The sequence below is a fragment of the Ammospiza nelsoni genome, chromosome 2 (assembly GCF_027579445.1).
Source record: "Ammospiza nelsoni isolate bAmmNel1 chromosome 2, bAmmNel1.pri, whole genome shotgun sequence".
NCBI lineage: Eukaryota > Metazoa > Chordata > Aves > Passeriformes > Passerellidae > Ammospiza > Ammospiza nelsoni.
Window position 1 is genome coordinate 59,259,303 of NC_080634.1, and position 24,897 is coordinate 59,284,199.

At 38.4% G+C, this 24,897-nt stretch overlaps 1 protein-coding gene across 1 annotated transcript; it reads right to left on the reverse strand.

The window, feature by feature from the left end:
* Window positions 1–2,129: 2,129 nt before the first annotated feature.
* DNAJC15 (DnaJ heat shock protein family (Hsp40) member C15) lies at window positions 2,130–24,275 on the reverse strand. Its single transcript, XM_059491754.1, has 6 exons — window positions 24,139–24,275; window positions 17,795–17,846; window positions 16,295–16,368; window positions 9,587–9,663; window positions 7,653–7,723; window positions 2,130–4,555 (listed from the first exon to the last, which is right to left on the reverse strand). The coding sequence occupies exons 1-6, from the start codon at window positions 24,238–24,240 to the stop codon at window positions 4,485–4,487; spliced, it is 447 nt and encodes a 148-aa protein (XP_059347737.1). The 5' UTR covers window positions 24,241–24,275; the 3' UTR covers window positions 2,130–4,484.
* Between the last annotated feature and the right edge of the window lie 622 nt (window positions 24,276–24,897).

Below are 24,897 nucleotides of genomic sequence, written 5' to 3' on the forward strand. Positions count from 1 at the left end.
AAAAAGCTGTATTTTTTTTTTTTTTTGCCTCATTTAAAAAAAGTTGGGTACAAGGATCTTAGGCAAATACAGTATGATGACAGAAGAACACTATTTTTTTAAAAGACTCATAACTACACTGCATGTATGTATGTATACGAAAGCAATACTGAGAATAAACTCAATAAAATGCAAAAATTGGAGATATTTGGGTGGTGTGTGTTGATTTTTTTAATTTAATTATGTGCATTAATAGGAAGCCAATTTAAGACCTCTAATTTATTTTGGCATTATTTTTGCTACCTTGATCTGATTTGGAGAATTTAGTAAACAAAAAAAAAAAAAAAAATCAAGAAAAGTATCCTTTTTTAAAAGCTGCCCCAGTGCAGATGGAAAATTCCACACAAGATCCAGAAAAGCTCTGTGTATGTATATAAACATGTGTGCTTATACATACATGTACATACAACTTGTTGTTTGCTGAAATGATAAAGTTCAAAAGTCCCAGGATTGTGCTGCTGGTGATCCAAATTCATTAATATGGCTTTGCAATCTACACACAAAAACCTGCTGTTCATGACCCACGGGAAACATTTGTTTTGTCGTAATTCAATTAAAAATTCAGGTAAGTTTAGCTGGCCATTTAGTGCCAGTTTACCGTGCTGCTTGCCAAAGTCAGACTAGCATACAGATGCTCTTAGTAGAGGCAGAATTAAAGGAAAAACCCTAAAGGCCAACCTGTGGGAAATGAGTCTCCTAAGAAGTCAGTAATACCTCAGCTGGTGAATTTCGTTAAGTTGTTCAGGCATTGTTTCACAGTTTGAAGCCGACCTGAGCCCAGTACTCAGGCCCAGGAATCTCACAGGCTTATGAGCCTTACATTTTAGAGCAAGGCACAGCTGCAGCAGGAAGCAGAGCAAGTGCTATCACGTCCTCAGCCCAGCTTCATCACCAGTCTCACCCGAGTAGCAGGTCAGATATTGTGATTTTCACACCCAGTCTGACGAGGCACCCTACAAACACAGACAGCAGATCAGGCTTTTTAGGGAACTGAAGACACCAGACACCCAATCTGTTGGTTTAAGGCTGAGGAAAGTGTGGAACTGAGCGAAGACCTTGCAAGAAGAAAGTAATTTTACACCTATACAGAAGCAAAGCACACAGGGCAGTAAATTTTTAACTTTAAAACTACCTAGAAAATCAGGCAAAGGTTTTGTGAACTGTGTCTAAATTTTATCCCAGTCCCATCCTAAGCCAGGAAAAGTTTTGCAAGTGGCACTCATGCAAAGGCAGATAATCAGATTTCACTGGGTGGTTTTGTAGACCTATCCCTAACTCTCCTGTATGAAGGGTAAAGAATGAAATATTAGGTAAAACTTCCACAGGCTAAGAGCAAAAACCAGGCAGATGAGCAAGTATTGCTTCATTAAATAAACTGGGAATCACCCACAGCAATGCCATATAAATGCACTCAGTCCTGCCTGACTTCTGAAGCTGTAGAGGATATCTGGGACTGGTTATCATCCAAGTAGAAAAACACCTGGGAATTCCCAAGCTAAGAAGTTACAGATGAACATTTTCTGAACATTAAAGCAACACATGAAAAATGAGTCTGTTTGTACTACAGATAGACAGAAATGGTACCAGAATAAATCAACCTCTTTGCACTTTTCTTACACAAAAACACTTACCCATTTGATAAGTAAAGAAAATGGTCTCAAGAGGCTGAATATTTTTAAGATTAAATTACCAGGCCATGTTTTTAAAAATAGTAGCATCCTGTTCTTCCCAGCTCAGTTGAGCATCAATCCAGGTGCTGTTTTGCAAGGCAGTATCCAAAGACATTCCTCAGCCTGCCATGCTGACTATCAACAACAACAAATTGAGCAGCACTTCCATGATTTGCCTTTCCTTGTCCTATATTCATCGTTCTAAACATCACTTAGTAGGTAAAGCAAGCTGTGCAGGTAAACAGATAAAAAAATATATGCTATTTTATGTGTGATGCTTTCACAACTGCTCCTCATTAGCTTCATTCATTTTACAGCATTTTCCAGAGATAGGACAAGCCAGTTAACCTACTGAATTTTTTAATTTGTTAATTTATCAAATTTGTTAGGTAGTCAATAGTCTGCTCTGAAAAAAAGTGGTGAAAGCAGAACAAGAACTCAGTTTTATTTCTTTTTGTTAAATACAATCTCTCTCATAATTGAAAGGCAGAAAAAAGTGCTTCATCCAAAATAATCAGATATAAATAATTATATCAGGAAGGAAATTATCAACAACAGAATCTCACATAAAAATACAAACCCTCTACTTCTTACAAATACATGGGAAGTTCATTTTTAAGAACTGAGAAAAAAGCCATCTTTAATGCATCTATTTTAACTGATACTTTAAAACAGCTCTCTGCAACACATTTTATCCAGGAAAAAACAGGTAGCTATATGACAACAACAGCTAGTCAGTTCAAAATCATTAAGCAGAATGTTTTTACCACCTACTATTCACATCATTTTGATTTTGCACAATGACTCATATCGCTTACAGATTCCACTTCAGAAAATTAGCAACACCACCATTTCATTTGTCTCCTTCCAACATGAGAACTGTCATGGTTCTATTTTTTTCCAATACAGACTGATACACCAGTGAAAAGAATGACGAACCCTAAATGTGCATTAATTGATGGCTACTCTTTTAACAGGAACCAATTAAAGCTACTGCATAGGAATAAACTATGTTGATTCAAGATTCTTGTATTAGAGCACTAATTATATGATGCAACTGTAGTACTTGTATAGCATGTGCTATTCCCAGGCGGGTTTCTCCCAGCAGTCTTTTTTACTTTTTCCAGTGAAATTGTGCCATGTCTTGCCAATATAATTGCAACACAGTCTCTAAAGTATTTAGAATTATTCTTTTCTTTAAGGGTCAACTTAAAATTTTTCATCTCCCTTTAATGAAAGTAAGGAATTGTGACAAAGTGTGATAAAAAAAATCCGTACTTTTTCTTCCTTTCAAGGAAAAATCCACATAATCTGAGCATCCATCACTGGATGAACTACAAATGCACGTTCTGGTGAATAAATAATTAAAGCATCCAACCTCATATTAACTGCTCTTAGCCACTTACCTCTGGCTAAATAACCTAGAAAATGGAGTATCTAAATTTTGTATTTGTAGCACTTCAGTAAGCTGTTGGTTGTACCTCTAATGATAGAGTTTGAATGGACACTAAAGGTTTTTCAGTCTTGCACTGAATGCACTAGACTGTCTGTGCTTAGGAGATTTAACTCAACTGCAGACAACTTAGTGGTAGCAACCTGCAGCAGCCAAGTGCCCCAAGAAGCACCCACCCCGAGCTGTCAACTAAAACTTGCTCTCTCTGAAGTCTGAGATCCATGACTTCGGGATTCCCCAAAGCCAGCATGAGATTGCTAGGATGCTACATAAGGAGGGAGGTATGTGTGCTCTGGGATATGAAGCATAATGCACATATGTGAACATTACTGAAGAACTAACCCAGGAAGTGCTCCTGGAGCCATGTGCAAAGCAGGTACTGCTGTTTGTTCCCTGCTATTATCAGTCCTGCACCACGCTCATACAACTTGGCTAACCTAGACAAGCAGCAGCCTGGAAAATCCATCTAAACCATGCCACATGGACCTAACTTCTTCAATCCCACTGCCATGAAAACCCTTGCAGAAAACCCCATGTTTAGCCCATTGCTAGAAATTAAACATACTCTGTGACTTGAAATAAAAGCATGTCTAAATAACTACTTGACAATTTCAGAGATCCTTTAATATGTAAAAGAAGTAACCAAACCCAAGAATCCCCCTTCATAGCCCCAAAAACACACCTAGTGGAAGCTGCTGTCTGCAATCCTGTCAGTCATTTTGTCTGGAGTTGCCGCTCTCAAGCTGCACTGAACATGAACAAACTCCACTACTTCACAAATGAACAGACTCAAGTGTAAGGTGGTGCTGAAAACTTGCCAAACAGGGTCTGTCATATGTCGTACTCAATGCACTGTCACAGATTTTATGGTGATGCTAAAGATAGGGTTGTTTCTTAACTAATGAAGAAACAACCCTATATTAAAGACTGTTTTAAAATTTTTACTTTAAAAGATCCAAAATTTAACAAAAGAAACAAAAAAGTACTTCTGAAAAAAACACAGTTAAAAGAACTTTTCCAAGCTTGTAAGGGATTCTAATTCAGTAAGAATACACTAAAACTGGGACAGAATCATAGAACACCTTGAGTTGGAAGGAATCCGTAAGAACCATCATTCCAACTCCCTGCTCCTTGCAGGGGCATAACTGTACATAACTGTACATAACTGTAAAAGATTTCAGTTTCCTTTCAAATAATCTTAATATTTTAATTATGACAGTAAATATGAACAATCAATGTTAAGAAACGGTGCAGAAGAAGCAGACATGAAAGTTATTGCACAATGTATCTGCTGAATCTCCTATGACCCAAGGCTTCAGGTTTCAGTTTTTGGCACTGGATTCCAACAAGTCTTTTGCTTCGTTTATTTTGGTTGCTAAGTAAGGTGATCCACCTGAGAAGAGAAAGGGGAAAGGAATACTGTTTACACATTAGTATTAAGTACCAAACTATCTCACTTGCAGCATCTCTTTATTGTTCATTTTTATTATCTCTTTCCTACACAGATCCTTTTGATACAACTGACATTGATAAAAAGTAAACTAATGGATAAGGAAACATGAGAAATGTAATCAAAACTGAAATCACTGTAGAATAACACAGAACAACTTGTCTCAGAGAGAAGACTGAGATCTGAAATCACTTTACATCCTGTGATTTAGATCTGCAGTGGGATGCTACTGCAAATGTATGCAAGGTCAGCTGTCCTGAACACTCATTCAAACCTAACAGCAATTACCTCCGCTCATACTAAAAACTGAGAGGTAAAATTTTAAAATAACTTTGACAAAGAATTATTGTGCAAGCATCTCCTGTGTGAGATGCCCAGAGTTACCAGCCAGAACTCATCACAATAAAGCTATTTAAACATGGTACCCCTTCTAACTCCTAGTGCTGAACACTGCCATTGCTCTACGCTCCATCTAACCATCTAATTACAGTTCAGCAGTCTTTTTGTGTCTAGGGTTTTTTCAGTCTCCCCTTGAGTGCCAGCCATCTGCCCACAGTCACCAAAAACAACACTGCAAGGTCTATATCAGTAACTCACCACTTACTATAATACACCTATATTTTAATGTGAAAATGTGATTCCAGCAGAACCGTGCACTGCACAGCCTTTTCCAAGGCATTTGTTCAACCTAATTCTTCTCATTCACCATTTCCTTCATTCTATTAATCAGAAAAAACAATGATAGAAAAAACATGCAGAGCTAGTTGTAGTCACATCAAATAAAAAGGTGAGGCTTGCTCAAAGACTTCTTTAGGTCATTGCTGCAGGAATTCAAATCAGTGTAATTTCATACTGTAGTATAACAATCAGAAAAAAAAAAAAAAAAAGAAAAGTTTTTTTCCATGGTTTGGTCTTGTTTGAGTGCTTTACTTCTAAGAAGTAAGTCACACTGGAGGAAAGTGAGGCAGGGCACGGGATGAGTGATGAATTGACTATTGAAAAAAGAAAATTTTTTTTCTTTTCTTAAATCAAGTAGCTTTGTAGCAAGGAACAGGATTATTACATTGACTACTGCTTCTTTCACAGAGTAGGTAAGAGGATCAAACAAACAGTAAAGACTAAAACCTGCAATAAACAATGTATTCCAAGTAATTTTAAAATGTGAATTGATTTTCTACATGTCTAGAATACAACATCCTAAAGTAAATTCAAATCTGTTGGAAGTGTTTTCACTACATTTACATCCTTAAGTGCCATATTAATTTTGTAGCCCTCCAATGAGAGGAAATTCAATCTCATGATTGCCTAAGTGTTTGTTTATAATTAAGGCAAGTCCAAAAGGTTTCTCTCTTCTTTTTTTTTTTTTTTTCTGTGAGGAAATGTTCTTTCATAAAAATTTGTAACTGATAACTTAACATACAATGTATCAATATAAAAACACTTTAAAGCTGAACTGTAAAGATTAACAAGCAACCATTTCAGTAGTACTCTCTGGGGATGTTTTCATGCAAATTTCTAAATATTTCTTATTTATTTCTAATATTTCTCTCTCCAACAGTTTGGATCTCAGAACCCATGTAACTTAAGATCTGCAATTACTGCTCTTTCGTCTATCATTTCCAGGTGGTAAAATATTATTTCAAAATTACATTATACCATTGAATATTATTTTTAAATGAACATCTGTGCTACCAACAGCCAGAATTGATCTATACACAAGCAAACAAGCCTCTCTGTAGTGCCACATGTTCAAGATTACTCCAGGCCCTCACTCTGCAGCTGAACATATTAAGGTTTTTTTCTGCAGCCATGCCAGAAGAGCTTCAGGGGCATTGAGAAACACAAATCCCTACAACTGGTGCTCCCACTGAGAAAACGCTCGGTGTCTCACTATCACACAGGAGGGCTCACTACATCCATCCAAACCCACACTGTGCCCAGCTGCAGGGGCATTAAAACTCTCAGAGTGCAGCACTAAAATCTTTGTTAGGGTTGTTAGGATCTTCCTAACAGGAAGCAACTCTTAACATACACTCAATATCCACATGGAGATTCACAATTCTCTTTGGCTCACGTGTCTACATACTGCTACATAAAATGCAGAAGTTCATTATTAATAAAACTTGACCTAACCACCAGGAACTCTGGTGGTTAAAAGACTTTTGACCACTGTAATATATTAGAAACAAAGACGAGAATTTCCTTTCTAGGTCTGTGCAACTTATACATTACAAAAAGAGTAAAAAATGGAAGTTTGAAATCAAACAAGCAGGACAGCTTTCACACTAAACTGAGGGATGAAGAGAGAAAAGCATCAACTAAACACTTCCCATGGCCAGTGGACACACTTTTCATTTTCTTAAAATGGGGTGCTGGTAGGGAGCCTATAATTCTGTCAAAAAGAAATAAAAACCCTCTGATTTCCCCTTTTGACTTCTGAAATACAGTGCAACTCTTCACCATCTGTTATTTTAAAGCAGAGACAGCAATGAACATATGGGCTTTCTTTCTCAACCAGCTGTAGTGTAGTTAAAGTTATAATAATAGCCTTTCTCTAAGATAAATTTACATTAAAAACCTGGCCAGTAAAGCAAGAATGCCCAGCTTTACATTCTTTCCTAGTGAATTCCATAAAGTCTGAAATTCATCAATGATGTACTTAGTAACTGCAAAACATTTCCCCACAGAAAATTACTTTCATGCATGCAACTGGTCCACCATTGTTCAAAACAGGAATTTTATTTTAATGTAAAATTTTTACAGCTTATTTTTCAAGAAGTTTCTGCCAAGTGTGGAAAACTGGTCCCCGAGCTCATAGTCTTTAACTGAAGCAGCACAAGTACAGAAAACAACTTTAAATAAAAATGAGTACAACTGGTTCATAAAGCTCAGTTTATCTGAGATGACACACAGAAGCTCAAGTCAATAAACAACAAACATTTGCAGTTGATGTGGTTATTTACACAGTCAAAAAATTTAAAGGATCTCATTTAAGCCTCTTCCTTTCCAGCCCAAGTTAAGAAAAGTAATAATTATTTACCTTTATCAGGATGATTCAAAATCATGATTTTCCTATGCGCTGCTCTGATTTTGTCCTTGCCAGCAGATGGACTGCAAAAACAAATTGAAGTGCTTACAAGAAATGCCAGAGCACTCAGGCTAAAAATTAACAGCTTATACTGGCTTCAAAAATAATTGAAACTTGAGATTTTCACCATCTTGTGGACAAAACATAAAACTGCATCTCTGAGGAAGCAACAACAACAAAGGCTCATAAGGCAAAGAGAGTGACATTTTTCAAAAGCCTGTGTATGTGACACATACAAGTATCTTTCAGGTTTTTGCAGAATGTAATACATCCACTCATTTAAAATAAAAAATTTGAGGGGGGAAAAACAAGATAGCCCCAGCAGTTCTAGGGTACATCTGGTTGGTTATTCTAGCATTAAATGCAGAAAACACAATTTTTCCTCCAAGAAAATAAATATCTTTATGACCAGTGACAAAACAACAAATATTTAATATTATCACATTTTGTTCTACTGTAAATATTTTTACAGCAGCTATAAATATTTTTTCTTTCTACTGGGGCCTGAAAATAATGCCTGTATGTATTATTTTTTGCAAAGCTGTTCAATGTGTTACATTCAGGGACACATTGATTTACAGGTGCTACCTACATAATATTGTTTACTTCAATGACATACATAAAATATGTATTTGGCCTAAATTAAATACAAAATATGTACCTTACCAGACAAATAACCACTTATGGATGCAGTATGGCAACACAGTAAAACTCTTGTATGCAAAAGGACAGTTTGAATGGTTCAGTTTTTTATAATTTCTTAGTATGCAGAAATGAATCAGTGTTTTCCACTTCAGGTGACTTCTTAATCAGTGATGATTCAATTAATTAATCTTTCTGTAGATACAGCTTGAATGCAAGGTATCAGCCCAACTAAATTCCCGAGGTAAACAACCTCTCTAATTATTATTCTGTCACAGTGAAATTAGGGTATGTTGCAAAAATAGTTCACAGAACTGCGTAAAAAAGAATGCTTCAATTGAACAGAAAGTGATGTAGAAAGTAAGAAACAAACAGAGGGGGAAGGGTCTTGGATTACATAGATACAAAACCAAAATGATTTATCACACAACCATAAATAATAATCATCTACATTTTGATTTGTACAGCTGTTTTTAATACTAAAAAGGAAAGCTGTTATACCACATTTAGAAGCTCAGATGGTTCTAAACCATAACTGGGGAAAAGTGGCAATTGAATATTACAGAAGATCATGCAGGTCTGCTCAAAGAAGCAACTGTGAAAAAAGGGGTTTACTTCAAATTTCCTTAGTTTATAAGATATTGTTTATCCCACAGTGGGCTCTAAAGATTCTTTATCACTAGGAGAAAAATAGATAATGTTAAAATCACATTTTCCTTGACTCGCAATATGACTCACATCAACATCATGCTGCCTTCTAACATCACTCACTGGCCAAGAAGTCTGTCACTGTGGTGGGAACAACTGATATGCTGGAGGGCAGGGCTAAAATTCAGAGGCACCTCCAGGGGCTGTAGGAATGGGCTGACAGGAACCCTTCACAAAATTCCACAAGGATGGGTGCAGAGTCTGGTACTGGGAATGAAATCTCCCTTGAAATGCTAGAGGCTGGGAAATGCCTGGGTGGGGAGTGGCTCTGCTGAAAGGGATCCAGGGCACAACAAGAACAATTCTCCCCTGCAGTATGTTACCATGCCTTCAATCCAAACAAAAGTCACTTTTTTTCTGAGCATGTTATTGTTTGCTTTTTAGTTTAAGCAGAGTACTAGAATAATTTATAAGCCATTAGAAGTCTGTTACAAAAAAAGTTATGATTTTAGAAAGAGTATTCCACATTCTTGCAACATGCATCTGTTTCATTCAATACTTGCTGAAGTAAAAACATATTGATGCAACACACCTACCTTACACCTAAAATAAGACTTGCTTCTCGCCTACTCATTTTCTGTTCAAATCCTCCCTTATAGTACGATGAAAGAGTCTACAAAGAAGAAAGGGAAAAAAAGCAATAATTAGTTCATGCACAAAGTGCCAGGAACTAAACTGTAGTTATGTGACCTCATTCAGAGCATTACATCCATCTATAATTTATTTCAAAGGCATGGAATGACTGGAAACCAGATAATATGAAAGGACTTCTCCTGAGTGATAACATATACAAAAAAACAACTTAAAAAAACCTACCTATGTTTTCACAATCTTCTACTGTTAATAAGAGATATTAATAGCTACAACCACTGAAATCCTGCCTCCAGGAGAGAAGTCCAGAATCAAAGTACATACCAGCATAGGATGGTACAGTACATGTGTTGGGGAGGGCATGGGAGGGAAAGTAGGATAATTGTTGAGAACAGCACTGGTATCCTCACAATGACAAATGCCAAAAGTGGCAACATTTTGGCATACATGGATGTTAGGGACAATCACTACAGATATTTCTACAAAGCAAGTTGGTAAAAAATCCCAATAGATATAAGAACAGATTTGATGTGAAGGAATGTTACTTCAAAAAAGTGTATAATGAGTTCTTTGAAGGAATCCTGAGAAAGAAACAAGAAAAAAAAAAAGAAAAATAAGAAACAAGAAAAATAAACAGAAAGAAACAAGGGAAAAAACGAAGGCTTAGCATAAAGCCACAACCTGCTTTAGGAAACCAGTGAGCTGGGGAACATTGGAAAATAGTGAAATATATAGGGAAACCCTAAGTCTTTACATCCTTCCTTCAAAACCAATGACTGACAACTATAAGAAACAGCACCTGGGGTTAATTTTTTAAACTCATTGTCCTATGAAACTTTATCCACTGTTTTAAGAAGGGAAGAAAAAACAGTGGGAGAAGAACATTAAAAAGGAGATGGAGATGAGAGCAAATCATTACAGCTACTGTCATAGAGAATGGGTTGAAAGTATATTTGTCTACCATAAATCTATTTAAATTATGAAAAAAAAACCTGTGGAACCATCATTGATGGTTAGCAGTGATCATAATGTGAATGTTGCTGTAAGTCCCAGAGGTAGCAGATGTAGCGCCAAGCCTTGGCGAACTGGCACACAGAAATCACTCAACAAGACTGAAGTCTTTTCCTCAGTGCAAAACCTATCAACTGAGGGAAAATAAGCTTCTTTTGTTGCTATCAAAGGGAAGTCTGGCCTGAGAGCTCAGACTATTTTTAAGTATTCCCATTACCCCCAAGTAAAATGTGCCTGGCCCTTGAAAAAACTCTCTTCTCACTAAATAAAGCCATTCATATTCAGTGAGAATTTTGCCTTATGTCTACACAAGCTCTCTTATATAATTTCAAAACCATTATATAGCATTTAAAGGGCTCTGTCTATGATATCTAAGAAAAGCCTTTAAGCTTAGGAGAGATATTCACCAAAAAGCATGGTTCAGAAATACTTCACCTATTGCTACCACAATGTCACATGCAACCACAGAAGAGATTTTTTTAGTGTGTTGTTATCGCCCAAAAGGAATTTTATTTTCCTTCTCCCAAACCATGAACAAAGTAACCACTACTGTAACACTACCGGTATCAAAGCTGAAGGAACTGTGGTCATGCCATGCCAACAATGAGAATCTGTGGAGGAGCCACTTCTGTAACTACAGGGTAACACCAACCAGGTCTGGAAAAGTGCACATGGACCTGACAGGTTAGAGGGCGCAACACTAAGGGAACACACAGCATTCCTCTGGTTCTCCAAAGGGAAACGATGACCATAATTGAATGAACACCCTTGAAGAGAGAACTGCACAGAAATTTGCAACAATGCCAACAATTACTACAAGCAAAAGAGAAAAGCGTACTTTAATGCTCTCTGAAAGTTTTTCCAGAAACATTTGCTCCCAAAGCAGTCTAGGTGCAGGTGGTCTCCTGAATTCTTCTCCGCCTTTCAACTCTGACATAGAACTCTAACGCAGGAGAACACTAGCTTGCTATTAATGTAGAAAAGAGCAGCATTTGAATTTAACACAGCTTGTCTCTGTTCTTGGTAGATTTCATCTAAAACACTATTTAAAATGAGAGACTAGGGAGGGATGGCTGCAAGCTTACATTCAGAAATATTTTTTCATGTTTTTAAAGCCTACTTCCTTGACACTCTACTAACCTTAGGAAGCCTCGGTTCACCTCCAAAAGGAATGAAAAAATAAATTCTGTACCCTCTGACGTTTCACACACAAACAAGTTTGCTGAATTGGTCTCCACGAAAAAGTATTTTCTTCTCGTAAGTGAAGGATGTAGAAACAATAATCAATTCTTAAATTAAAATCTCCATCCTAAGCAGAATTTAAAGCAAAAGGAAATTACACATAAAAGCATTTTTCCCATTGGTTAGAAAAAAGAGGAAAAAACACTGAGACTTCATTTTAGGCAACACGTAGGCAAATTTCTAGTTCCTTAATGAAAGAATTTTTGCATGCTACTCAAACTAAAACATTTTTTTCCTAGTTGTAAATTCTAAGTAATGGCTGGAAAGATATTTTTCTGTTATGAGAACTTCTTGATGAGCAGGCAGCTCTAGACACTGATTATTTATTAGCTCCAGCAATTGCAAACAAAATTTTGTACTGGAAAAATCATTGAAATGAGCTCTTCATTCCTTTGTACTATTTGGGGGAAGGGGAGGAGGTATAATTTAATTTACTTAATTTCCTTGCACATTATTACTGTTTAGCAATTTATATAAGTCCTCCTTTCTGAACAAATGCTATTAATAGGTTTGGGGCATAGGGAGGGACAGAAAATGGCTGCACTTGCTTTGCAAACATCTATTCAGTCTTGCAAATCTTCACAAAAGCAACCAGATAAGAAAATCCAATGCACAGGGACCATGACATCTTCAAGATACTTTTTATTTTCATAGGACATAATCACAAGCATAATCACCGTTTCTATGCCAGTTAAGAGAGTGAAAACACCAAAACTGAGACCATACATTACATTACATGGAGTAGTGAATTTTTCTGAAAACTGCTTCTGAAAACACCACAGTCCTCCACCAGAAAGGGAACAAACACCAGAGAAAAGAACCAAACACAAAAAACAAACTACAGCCACAAACTATTAAAAGCTGTGATATAACATACAATTTTGCTAATGTCAACTTTAACTTCCTTAACTTCAGTTAGGAAAGAAATCTTATAAAATGGACTGCATTCTTCCTTAGAAGATTTCTTTTCAATTAAGGACAAGAGAGACAGTTGCTACCCTCACCTCTCAATTCAGATCTCCATGAGCCTGAGCAGAATCAGATCCAATAAAGGAAATACAGTGAGAAAACCTAGTGATGTGCTACAGAAGACATAGTTTTCTTATGGAGCACACACTTTCATTATTGTGGGATTTGAGTATTTTGATAGTTTATTTGGCCTAGAATTTCTGTGTCTGTCTTCAATATCTTCTATCTATCATTCAATCCTCAATATCATTGATTCCACAAAGAAAGGTAATGAATGCTACTGAAATACTTGCTTCTTTATTTCACACTTTAAGGAAATATTAATAGTACAACTAATGGCACTAATTGTGGGGAAGAAAAGCCAATTGACTACTTAGAGCTATGCAACTACACACAGAAACAAAACCGTGTCACTGAGACCACTGACAAAACTACAGACAAACAAAAAAAACATTTCTGTGGGAGCAAGCATGATGACTTGCCATAGAGTGGAAATACAATGTTTCCTCTAGTGTCTTTCTCCACTGAAAGAAAGATGGTAGAAAACTTCAAGACTAAATTACAGAAGCATTTACAAATACATATTCTTAAATATAAAGTGACTGTCTTATATGAGATGTAAAAATTGAAAATAAAGCTTTTACTTGCCTCTGCTTACTGTTTCTGACTGAAAGATGAGTACAGTTGTTGACTGTACATGTTACTTATTTACATAAGGAAATAGGAAGTGTAAAATCATCAAGATACAGCAAGCAGCATTTTAAATTATCACTTCAAAATTGCTCAGCTTGACCTTTCCTAAATCATTTATTAGTGAGGAGACAGAAAGAATAAACTGCATCTGTATTACCTTGTGTGATTGGGAGGGATCAACATCAACTGTGATTTCTAGTGCAAACAGAGCAGGGGACACATCATAAATGGAGGAGGAAGAGTGGGGGTTTACAGAGGGAGGCAGCTAGCTTTTCAACAGTCAGGTGTTCACAGACTCTCAAGGAAAAGAAGGCCATGAGGGACAAGGTTTCATTCTAGAAAGCTAGAATAAGCACTGAAAATTATAGGGACCAAGTTAGGTGCCTTCACCATAGAAACCCAGCAAAATAACGCTGAGCCCAGACACTGAAGGTCACGAGATTTTTTTTCAGGAAGCACTGGTAGAAGTACCAACTTCTTGGTAACCTTTGTCAGTACAGTGTAAAGGGCAATATGCTGTCAAGAAACGTGATGAAAGTGCTAATTCACAAATTAAATGCAGCAGCTTCATATTCCACAAAGTCATGTGAAACTACTATAATAAGCACTTTGGAGAATAAGCACTTATATAGGATTTTTGCATTTAATCTTTTTTCTACTGTTTTAAAGAAAATAATCCGTTGTTAAGGGGAGAAGAAAAAAAATTAAAATATAAACTGCGAAAGTAGTAGCTGTAGAGTAGTAAAAATCAAATAATCTTGGCCAAGAATTATACAAGGATCTTCAATTTGGACCATGGTTGTAGAAGAAAAATATTATCACTATCCTCTCACAAATATAAAGCCAGAAAATACACACAGTAAATGGCAAAGAGGAAGAGAGTTTTTACTGTCTCCAGTAGATCTCATCTTACACTGAAAACTTGCACTTTCAAGTACAGAAATAGAACAGCAGAAGAGATACCCTACTGGAAATCAACACACAATTCTGGGCAGAAAGGCAGGATGTGAAAGCAGACAGAGGATACTGCTCCAGGGACTAAGAACACTTAGAATGCAGAAGCTCCTGGTTTGCTCTTTATGGCTGTTCATGAATTCTGCAGGACTCAAAGTCACTGAGGTAAAAATGAGATAGGTCTGTAATGAGCTTGGCTCAGTCAGTATTGAGGGGTGCAGTTTCCTAGGAACAGACACCTCTCCATGCAGTAGCATGTCACATTTCAATGTGTTAAAAAGAGTCACTGCATGCTTTCTTATGTGAATGTATCTGAATTTAGATTCTCTAGCCTGTATCTACAAATGGATAGAAAAAGAATGGCTGGAGTAAAACAGCTAGGGAGGGAGGGAGGGTGAAGACTGAAGCACTCCATACTCTGAAGCCACATGTACTGCCAGCTACATCTAGCAAGTCTGCAAGTCAGCCTGTATCTGTATCATGTGAAAGCAATTTAATTCACAGTACCTAAAGTCCCCTCTGTTGTTTTGGCAGGCAATATGGGAATATCTCAAAATTTTTTTTCAAATAGGAAAAAAAAATTGACAGTGGTCTCACAACAGCAATGCAATAAGAGCGACAGAGAGTAAAAAAGTTTTCTAGGAGCACTGTGTGTGGCTGAAACACATGGCAAGCAAACACACAGCCCCAAGAGGACAGTTGAATCTCCTCCCCAGGAAGCCTGCCTTGACCAAGCTTGCACCTTCAGCACAGGAACACCAAGTACAGATGGCAAATGAATTTGGACCTCAATGTCTGTCTAGACAGGCTCTGTGCTGCAACTGGCCTAACATTAGTGGACACAATGCTAATATCCTGAAATAATATCCTAATATCCTAATTATTTCCTAAAAAATATACCAAACCTACCTTTGGTATATTTTTCAGGAAATAATAACCTGCAACAACTACTCCCTGAACATGCTCACCCATCAGCATCATGAAGGGAATAGCATTCTTTTGCTGTGGGTAAGTGTACACAGACTCTGAACTCTGAAGGAACATTCTGCTACAAGCAGATATCTAGCTCACTGAGAATTACTTCAATCAAACAGGAATGGAACACATGTATTTATTTACCAGAGGAAAACATAGCCACTGAAGCAGTAAGTAAATGCTCTCAAATATTCCCTGCATATGCATCCCACACAACACTCTACTTCTTGATTTTTTACCTCATTATTATATTTTTTAACCAGCAGGAAAAAACCAAAGAACAAAAACCTGGTTAAAAGTTCAAATTAGCTGGGGAAGAGGAAAAAGACAACTCCTATGTAAACCAGCACACAAGCTCTCCCATCTCCATGGCAACCCATCCTAGAAGTTCATCAATTTGTCTTCTTGATTTTTAACACTGTATCTAAAAGACTAAATTCTTTCACTTTTAGCTGCTGGAAATGAAACTGCGTGTCATCACTTTGCAATATTTAGTAATTAGTGACTTTCTCACCATGTACTTGAACAATTTATCTTTACACTTACTAGTAAAGGGTTCCAAAACAAGGAACATCAGTAGAAAAAACTGCAACTGTTTATCAAACTCATAAACATCTTTTCATACAGCTTCATCCATAGGGATTTAAAATACAGAAGACAACATGCCAGAACTTACACAGCAGGGAGCAGCCCTACCCTGGGAAAAAATATCTACCTGGCACTTTACTGTATTTAACATAAAATATCTCCTTTCTGAATACCTGAAATACAAAATCATAAATTTAGCATAAAGTAATATCCAAACTTACAGAAGTTGAAATCCTCTTTGCTGCTTCTGTAACTGCCTGCTCCAATGGTTTCCAAACACGGAAAGCATAACGACCTAAAAAAAGATGGAGGTTAAATGAAATATTCACTAAAATGCAAAAACACCCCACAAACAAGCTCCAACTTATGTTCATCAGTTTACAGCAGAAAGAATTTTGTTTTTTAAAAAACCCCAAACTATTGGGAGAGGGAGAAGATTTTTAGTACACTGCATCTAAAAACCTAGTCATGGACTGCAAAGACCCATTGTGTTTACTCACTATTTAACTCACTAAATAAACAGATTTAAATACACTTCAATATGATAAATTAAGATACCTGCCTTGTGAACTTTAAGAAAAAGGGCAGTTTGAAACATTAGCTTTGGGTATACATTATTTATTAAATACTCTTCAAAGGTTATGTCTTCAATACAAGAAATCCATGTACTACACGTTTCTTGCTGTGATGCTGTATGCTTAATTACACACCTTGTAAATACTGAATTTTTAATTTCGTTAGAAAAAGACGATCTTCTGGGATTCAGAGCCATTCAACTCCCCACTAGCACTGAGTGTCTATAGCCAGGAAAGACTAGAGGGATTCCTGTAAGGCTGCGCTCCCAGAAGAACAAAGCAGCTCTATCAACACCAGAATCAAGATTTATGCCATGTTACTGGAGGGTTTTCCATGTAAATCCTCTCTCCTCAATTACTGTTTTAACTATTGTTTAGCAATGTAACTTAATATTACACACAATGGAAAAACTATTTATAAAATGTGGCTCTGCTTCATTCAAATAGCATCTTGCATTCATTCTTACAACACATATCATATCTGTAAGTTTTAGTGATCTAAGCCTGTGCCTATGGTAACACAGAAGTCAAAACCACATTAGACTATCTCTGTTGAAATGTTGCGATGTACCATTACCTCACTGTCTTCTTAATGCTTTCTGCTAACCATTATTTAATGTTAAACTCATACCCTGTCTTCATACTAGAACATATTTTTCAGAATAACAAACAGTCCACATGCAAAGAGTTCATGCAATAAAAAATGTAGTATGGAAACAGTTAGTATGATAAATCACTAGTCACTAAAACCTTTTATTTTCCTCTATTTCAATTTGTTGAGCATCACCTTATCATCACAGCATCTTGTTGCACTCTTCTGTACTAAAGGGCCTCTACACTGCAATATGTTATTAATTCAATAAACTTTTCACCCTTCATTTTGCAGACAAAAAGCAGATGGAGCATTTTAGCTGCTGTCCACGAAATTACATTATCCAGCTTTCTCCACCTTTTTCAAAAACAATTTTGGAATTTATTACTCTGAAGATGGACACAATTCTTATGACTTCTATAGGTGGATACAATTTTCCATAGTACTCTCGAGCAACCTTTCCACTTTCCACTATTTATATTTATAAAAACTTCATTAACCATTTTGGAAACCACAGCTCACAAAGTGAGAGTTCTGTGCGTAATTTATCTTACCTGCAAACGCAACAGTTGCAACACCAAGTCCGAGTGCTATCATAGTCCTGGCCTAAAGCAGAAAAACAGGAATCAGAATAACATGTGAATTCTAATTTGATATATACACAACTTTTACTTTAACGAGGAGCAGTTCTGATGTCTGATGTGGACATTTCATTTACAAGCTATGAAAGCGACAAAAGTAAGTTCTGTATTCCACAGGTTGTTGGATTTTATAGTTCCACCATTGTATCAGGTTTAACTTGAACTACCCACTAGCAAATCAGTGAACACACACTGAAGTCAGCTCATAGTATGCACTGATAAAAATGCAAGGCATAAAACCATACAGCATTATTTGAAATTACCTGGGCAGTCTAGTTCTACACAACAAAGTATCAGTTTACTACAAAAACATGAAAAACTAACTCCCATATCAGATGTATGTATTTTCCTACACAGTGATTGAAAAAGTCAGGCACTTCAAGAAGGGTAAGAAATATTACTGTGGTGATCAAGAAGCTGAAGAAAGATATGAAGTAAACCTTGAAGAAAGGACTGCCTTCTCACATGTTTGCAGAATTCAGGAAGGGTAACAAGCTCTCCCATTCTGAAAAGCCTCCGTGCAATCTTTGAAACAAAGGAAATAATCATCTGTGGTATTACCTGCCTTATCATACAACGGTTCAATAATGCCTTGAATTTCCCCCTAGGAAACCTGAGAAATCAGATTAGGTTTATCTTGAATTCAAAACATAATGACAGTGAAAATGCTTTTATCACCAGACTGTCTCTTCTATATATGACTTACTTCCACAATTATCCCATAACTGGTTTATACTTTTATACCTTCAATGTGAACGCCCTAGTAACTGGATCTGGAACCCAGGTGCCTTTACCACTAAGATTTCTGGGGCTAAAATACTTCCTTTTCAATTGTACCCAACCTCATTTCTAGACTGTGGGAGCAGGGGAAGAGTTCAGAAATACTGTTTTCAAAGCCTTCCTAGAGCTGGCATAGTAGGACTTAGATCATGGGTTGGCAACTTGCCCAGAAAGAGGCAGCTGTACAAGATGCAGGAGCTGCCCTCACGCCCAGTGACTCCTACGGCTTTGGCTCTGAAGGCGAATGGCTGTGACTGCTGCCTGTAGCACTGAGCTCAGGACAAAAGTCCCAGCCTCCTCTGAGGTCACCAGTAGAAGCAGCTGTACTCCTCTGGATCTAGCATTTGGATGCTGCAGATTTTAACTAAACACCTACCTCCCACCTACCTGAGGGGGAATTTTTGCCTTAGATATTTGTCTGTATATTACATTTTTGTAATTTAATTCTTCCATTTCAGTGTGGTTTTCAGTCTCAATAGTAGCATTCATTTCTAAAGCAAAAATAACATAGTAGCTTTATGTCTGTTGTTCCTTTCAGTTCCACAAAATTTCCTCTCGTCTTCTCCCCATGAAAATGTTTAAGGATGTTATCTTAAATGGCAGATGATGTAAAATTGTGAAGCATACAGTTCATCTTCTCACTAAACTAAAACTCTCTTCACTTCTTCTCATAAATCAGTTTTCCCAGGCTCTCAATACTCAAACATCCAAAAAAAATTCCTCCACTTAGACACAAACCACAAACAGCCACCTTTATGGAAATATCCTAACCCTATAGGAATTCTATATTATTCTGTCTTGTGGTTTGTGACCATGGATTAATATTCAAGAGTTTCCTTGACTTACTCAGACTGACAGCAAGAATCTTTTACTAAGTGGTTACAGTCAATTAAGAGCTCAACAATGTGTGAAATAGATCACGCTGGCAAAAAAAAAATTATTAGCCTTTGATTGTCCAAATTAAGTTATACTTGCTTTGCCACCAAAAAGGTGGTTCAAGTCAGCAGTTTACAAGACATGCAGGTTGCAACAAGGCATTAGCAGCAGACACCTCATCACAGGCAAGACCAAGCACAGAGACCAGACTATTAACACCAGGATTCTGTCAGTTCAGTGCAGAAGCAGCTGAAGTGATTTTGCACAGTAATCTGGGAGAACAATGCAGAGACCCCTGAGGGCCTTTGACAGAGTCGCCATGTCCGCTGGAATGCATTGTCCAACCCCAGTGGAAAGCACCAGCAGCCAGTGGAAAGCTACTGCTGCCTGGAGAACAGCAGGTAAAAACAAACCATGGCAGCAGCCCTGGAATAGGAGCAGGATGCAGGATCAAGGGGAAATAAAGACAAGACAGAGCACTTGGTAAAACCGGTACAAAGCTCAAGCCAGAGAGGAAAAAAAGACTCTCCACACATCTAAGTAAGGTACAGGCACCAGAAAATCTGAGAAATACTGGTTTATGGTAACTCATCTTATTTGCATTATGAGCACGTTAGAGAAGAGTCACTTGCCACATATTAGCAAAGAAGTGATAACTTGAGGCACCAAAGCATGGTGAATGTTATGGTGTGAATGTATCCTAACTATACACATGTGATAAAGACGGAATTTGGATCAGTGTGAGATTGCAAGTTTGGCCTTTTTCTTGACACAGACTATCATAAAAGCAGTGGCAACTTCAAGTACTAACCAGTAAATTCTTCAAGTCCAACTTGACTCAGTTTCCTTTTCCGTGCTCTCTTAACTCAGTTGAATATTTAAAAGAATCAGTCAAGGTCAGCCTGGTGCTTTGAAATGTAAAGTCCAAAGCTTTAATTAAATGCACTCCTTTCACGTCAATATTAAATGAAAGCAACTCGCTCTCTCTGTGGAAGGCAGCAGTTCATTTACAGCATGCTAATCCAACTACTACCATGACCATTTTTGTCTCCTATTGCTTGAAATTGCATTTCATAAGGGATAAAGAAATAAATACATATACACTGACTTTCAATTATGACAGAATTGACCTTCTCCCCCCTCCAAAAATGCTGTTAAGAAACTTCCAAGATGTGGATTTTAAATGAAATCATTATGTTACAATCCAAGAGGGAAAAATCAAGAAATAAAATATTAAAAACTAACATCTGTCCCTTTCTTTATTCAATGAATCAGCTCCCAAAGGTTAGTCATCAACCCCATGCTATTCTGCTGATCTCAGTATTTTAATTTTACAATGTAATTCAGTCTTCAGTAAGAAACCCTGCTAAAGGAAACTAATGAAAAAGTTATGCTAAATCTGTAAAACTTGAATTTTCTTAATCCTTTTCAGAAGTCACTATAAGAAAACGCAACCATTAGAAAGGCAACTGCCAAGACCTGATTCACCTAAGCATTTGGCAAAAAGACCATCAAGCATATTAATTAACACACGGTATGTTAGAAAACAGGGAATTTCTGCCTATTCCTTTAATATTTAATTCTCCAGTAGCCTTAATTTTTTAGCAGAAGAAGGGAAGGATGAGATATTATTTTTGCAAATCTCCAATCCATGGTGCCCTTCTAACTTAAATATACTCAAAAAATATAATTACATATGGAGTTCTTAGCATTAGAGCTTCTTCTTCTTCTGTGAAGTAGAAAAAAGTTAAATTTATAAACAAAAGGAGAATTTCAAATGCATCATTTTAAAACTTCAGCACAACACTCTTACATCTGACAATAGGCTGCAAATGTAAATGCTTCCCAAATATTAAAACCTATCTGCCTGCATACGATTTGGATTTTATACTGGTTCTTTACTACAACTAGTGGAACACCCTTCTCAGTCAAATGAAAAATATTTTGCTCTCCTCACTACTAAGTTCCACACACAGAGCAGGAGTCCTACAGTCTTTTGCCTCAGAAACCTACAGTGAGAAGAACAGAATAAAAAGCACAGAGAAAATAATAATTTGTTTCCATGGGTTGAATGGCATTTTGCAATTAATCCATGCTTAATTGTGGACCAGCAAAATACGGAAGTAGGTACCCACATTCAACTAAATACAGACAAGTATAAATTGCTTAACTAAACATTTTCAAGGTTTGGTTTGTTTGTTGTGGGGTTTTTTTAGTTCTATACACTGCTAAGAAGTAGGATACAAAAGTATATTAACTAAGTGTACAAAAATATTTCTGAAAACAGACATTCCCTTAAATAAAGATTTTGACTGGAAATATAAATGATTGTTTGGTATGGAAGACAGAATAAGGCTTCTATCCCTCAGAAGAGTAGCTACAGTTTATCAGAATACTGGTCTAGAGCAAACCACCTTTCTAACACTATATGGAGGCAGAACCATTTTGAAGTGGGATTATATCATAAACCCTATGCACCCAATTTTATTTCATAATCTAGTATTCTCCCTCTAATCTTAACCCTCCTATGAAATTTGTTTTCCAACAGTGAATTGAAAGTAATTTCAGCTAGATGGTGTTCTCCATACTGACACAATTCTCATGTCATTTTGCGTCCTTTAATTTCCAGCAACCTTTTTGGTTTGTATATAAAGCTACAACTACAGTTCTGGATGGTTTTTCATAGGAAATGGAACGAAAGCAAGATTCACTAATAGAACAATTACCATAAGGTATTCAAAACAATCTTCTTGAGTATGCACTAATTAACAAAGGCTCCTGTGGGTGATCTTTCAGCAGAGACCCCTCATGCTTCCACTGCTGCTCTTCCATTGCTCCAAACGCTTTTGAAAAACAACTACAATAACAAATGTAGTTGTGATCAAGTGACTTTCAGCTAATACCCTGGATGAAGGAATAAATTCCAACAGAAAACTGTAGACATCCAGATTTCAGTCCTCTAAAGACCCACTTCAGTCTCCAGACCTCTCAGTAAGAACATGACAATACACACAGCAACAAAGCAAGCCATGCTAACTCCAAATGCAACTTTTATCTCTGATGGGGAACAAGGCCCAAAGACTCAACAAAATTCTAGAAATTCCCTGCCAGCATTCCACAGGGAGAATGGCCATGACAATAATGAGTTTCAGAGCCAGCTTCTTAAGATTACACACTTGCTGTTAAATACACAGGAAGACTCTTCTGTGGGGAAAAAAAAAAGTCCTAGACTGTAGTAACAATGAATAAATAACTTAGAGAACTGTGATTTTTAAAACTGTGTTTTAAAGAAGTAGAAATATTGTAGAGACAACTTCACACACACAATTAGGCTAGGCAAGTAAGACTTTTAAGCCATTTAAAAAATGTGAAAACTTCACCATCTGGGGCTTTAAGCCGTGTGCTTTTCCCAATTCTCTTTTCCAGTGGGAACTCACTGTTCCTTGAACTAGTTGAAGTGACAGGAATGAAGAAGTGGGATAAAATCCCAGTATCCTTTCCTCTAGAGCACGATAGAGCACAGGAAACTTTGAAGACACTGCTTCCACCCAGCCTTTCCCACAGCACAAAGTACCAGATGAGAATTACTTTTCTGAAACAGAGCTCTACAAAACCTTTAACACTCAAACCTGCCTGCGGTAATAACATTTGCACAGTGGGTGAAAACACGTCAGGTATCACCTTTTCACGCCAGGGAATGGAATTTTTGGCCTTGTTTGTGAGTGCTGGGGCTGAGGCCCACGTACCCTGCTGTGGAATCCCAGCAGATAAGAGACTAATGTGCATGTTCCAAACACACACTGGCTGTGGAGACAACCAAGGACTCTCGGTGGTGACAGACAAGAACTGCTGGGAATAACCAAGGACTGTTGGCCGTGGGAAAGAACAAGATGTGGCTTGTTCACTGGGCACAAACTATAGAGAGGGGATCAAGATCACCAAGGACCCCCCAAGCCCTCCAGCCGGTTTTCAGAACAGAGAGAAACCTGTCTTCTTGGCAGGGAAAACCTATCCATAGAAAAGTGTCCCCAGGCACCCCTAGAACATTTCATCAGTTGGACTGAGACTGGAACCAGGACTGGTGATCTCCTTTACTCTCTCACTTTCCTTCTCTTTCTTTTCCTCTTTCTAGTCTTCTTTAATTCACATCTTCTTTTCTCTCTCCCCTTTCACCGCCCCCCCCCCCCCCCGTATCCAAAACCCGCATCCGTGTGCTTACACAGTAGGCCAGAGCCAACATTTCCACACCTTCCACACCGACCGTGTAACACTCTAATAAACTTTCCGATTGAGGACCCTCTGCCTTCCGTCGTTCCCCGGGACCACGAGCACTCCGGAACCCCGGGTGTTCCCTCCCCTCAGGGCTGGGAGGCCATGCCCGCTGCCCACGCTGCAGCGGCACCCGCGGCACCGGCCCAGGCCCCTCTGCCCCGGCCCCCGGCCACCTGCCCGGCCCGAGGGGAGCGCAGCACGCCTGGCCCGCAGCCCCGGCCCCCGCCCCGCTCACACCCGTCACCCTTCACACGTGTGAAGGCCGGGGCTGCGAACGAGGCAGCAGCCGCCTCACGACCCCGGGGGTGGGGGTCCCGCCCTGCGCTCACCAGCCCCCGGTCCAGCTCGGCTTGGCCCTTGCCGGCGCCCGTAGGGGCCCGGGCGTACTCGGCGTAGCGCAGGCCCTCGGCAGAGGCCGCGGCGCCCTCCATGATGGCGCGAGGAGGAGCGAACGCTACGGGTGGGCCGGAGGGACAAACAGCGCGGCAGGACGGAGCGCGAAACGCCTCCTCCGGCGCTGCCAAGGCCGGCTCGTCGCAGTCCGGGAGAAGCGGGAACCGGAGCGATATGGGATAATCAATGCGGGCATCAGGGATAATCAGCGCATCAACAAATGGGATCACGAGCGGGAAAAAAATTCAGGCCACACGGAAATTATTCGTGCCCATCTTCAGAATACAGGATTTTAGAAAGAGGGGCCGGGGGTATATATGCAAAGGAAAGAATAAAGCGTAATTTATCTGGAAAAAACCCCGCTAAAATGCGTTTTAAAATTTACATGCTGGCTTGCACCTCAGTTGATGTCTGTGTATGTTTCACTGTCTTTATACTTCGATTCCCTGCAAAAGCTGCCACTTTGGATCGTAGCTCACCCTTCTGGAAGCGCCCCTCACCTGATGCCTCCCTGAGCAGAAGTTGTGCACTGCCTATTGTCCCACAGCACAATCAGTGAAATGCTCTGCCCTGTGTCCGTACAGCAGTGAAGCCGCTCTTCCCTTGTGCTGCTTTTCCTTCCATCCTGCCTGGTAGCGCTGGCGATGGAATGGGATCACCTGCGGCTTGCTAAGCGGTGTGCCTGGACAAAAAGA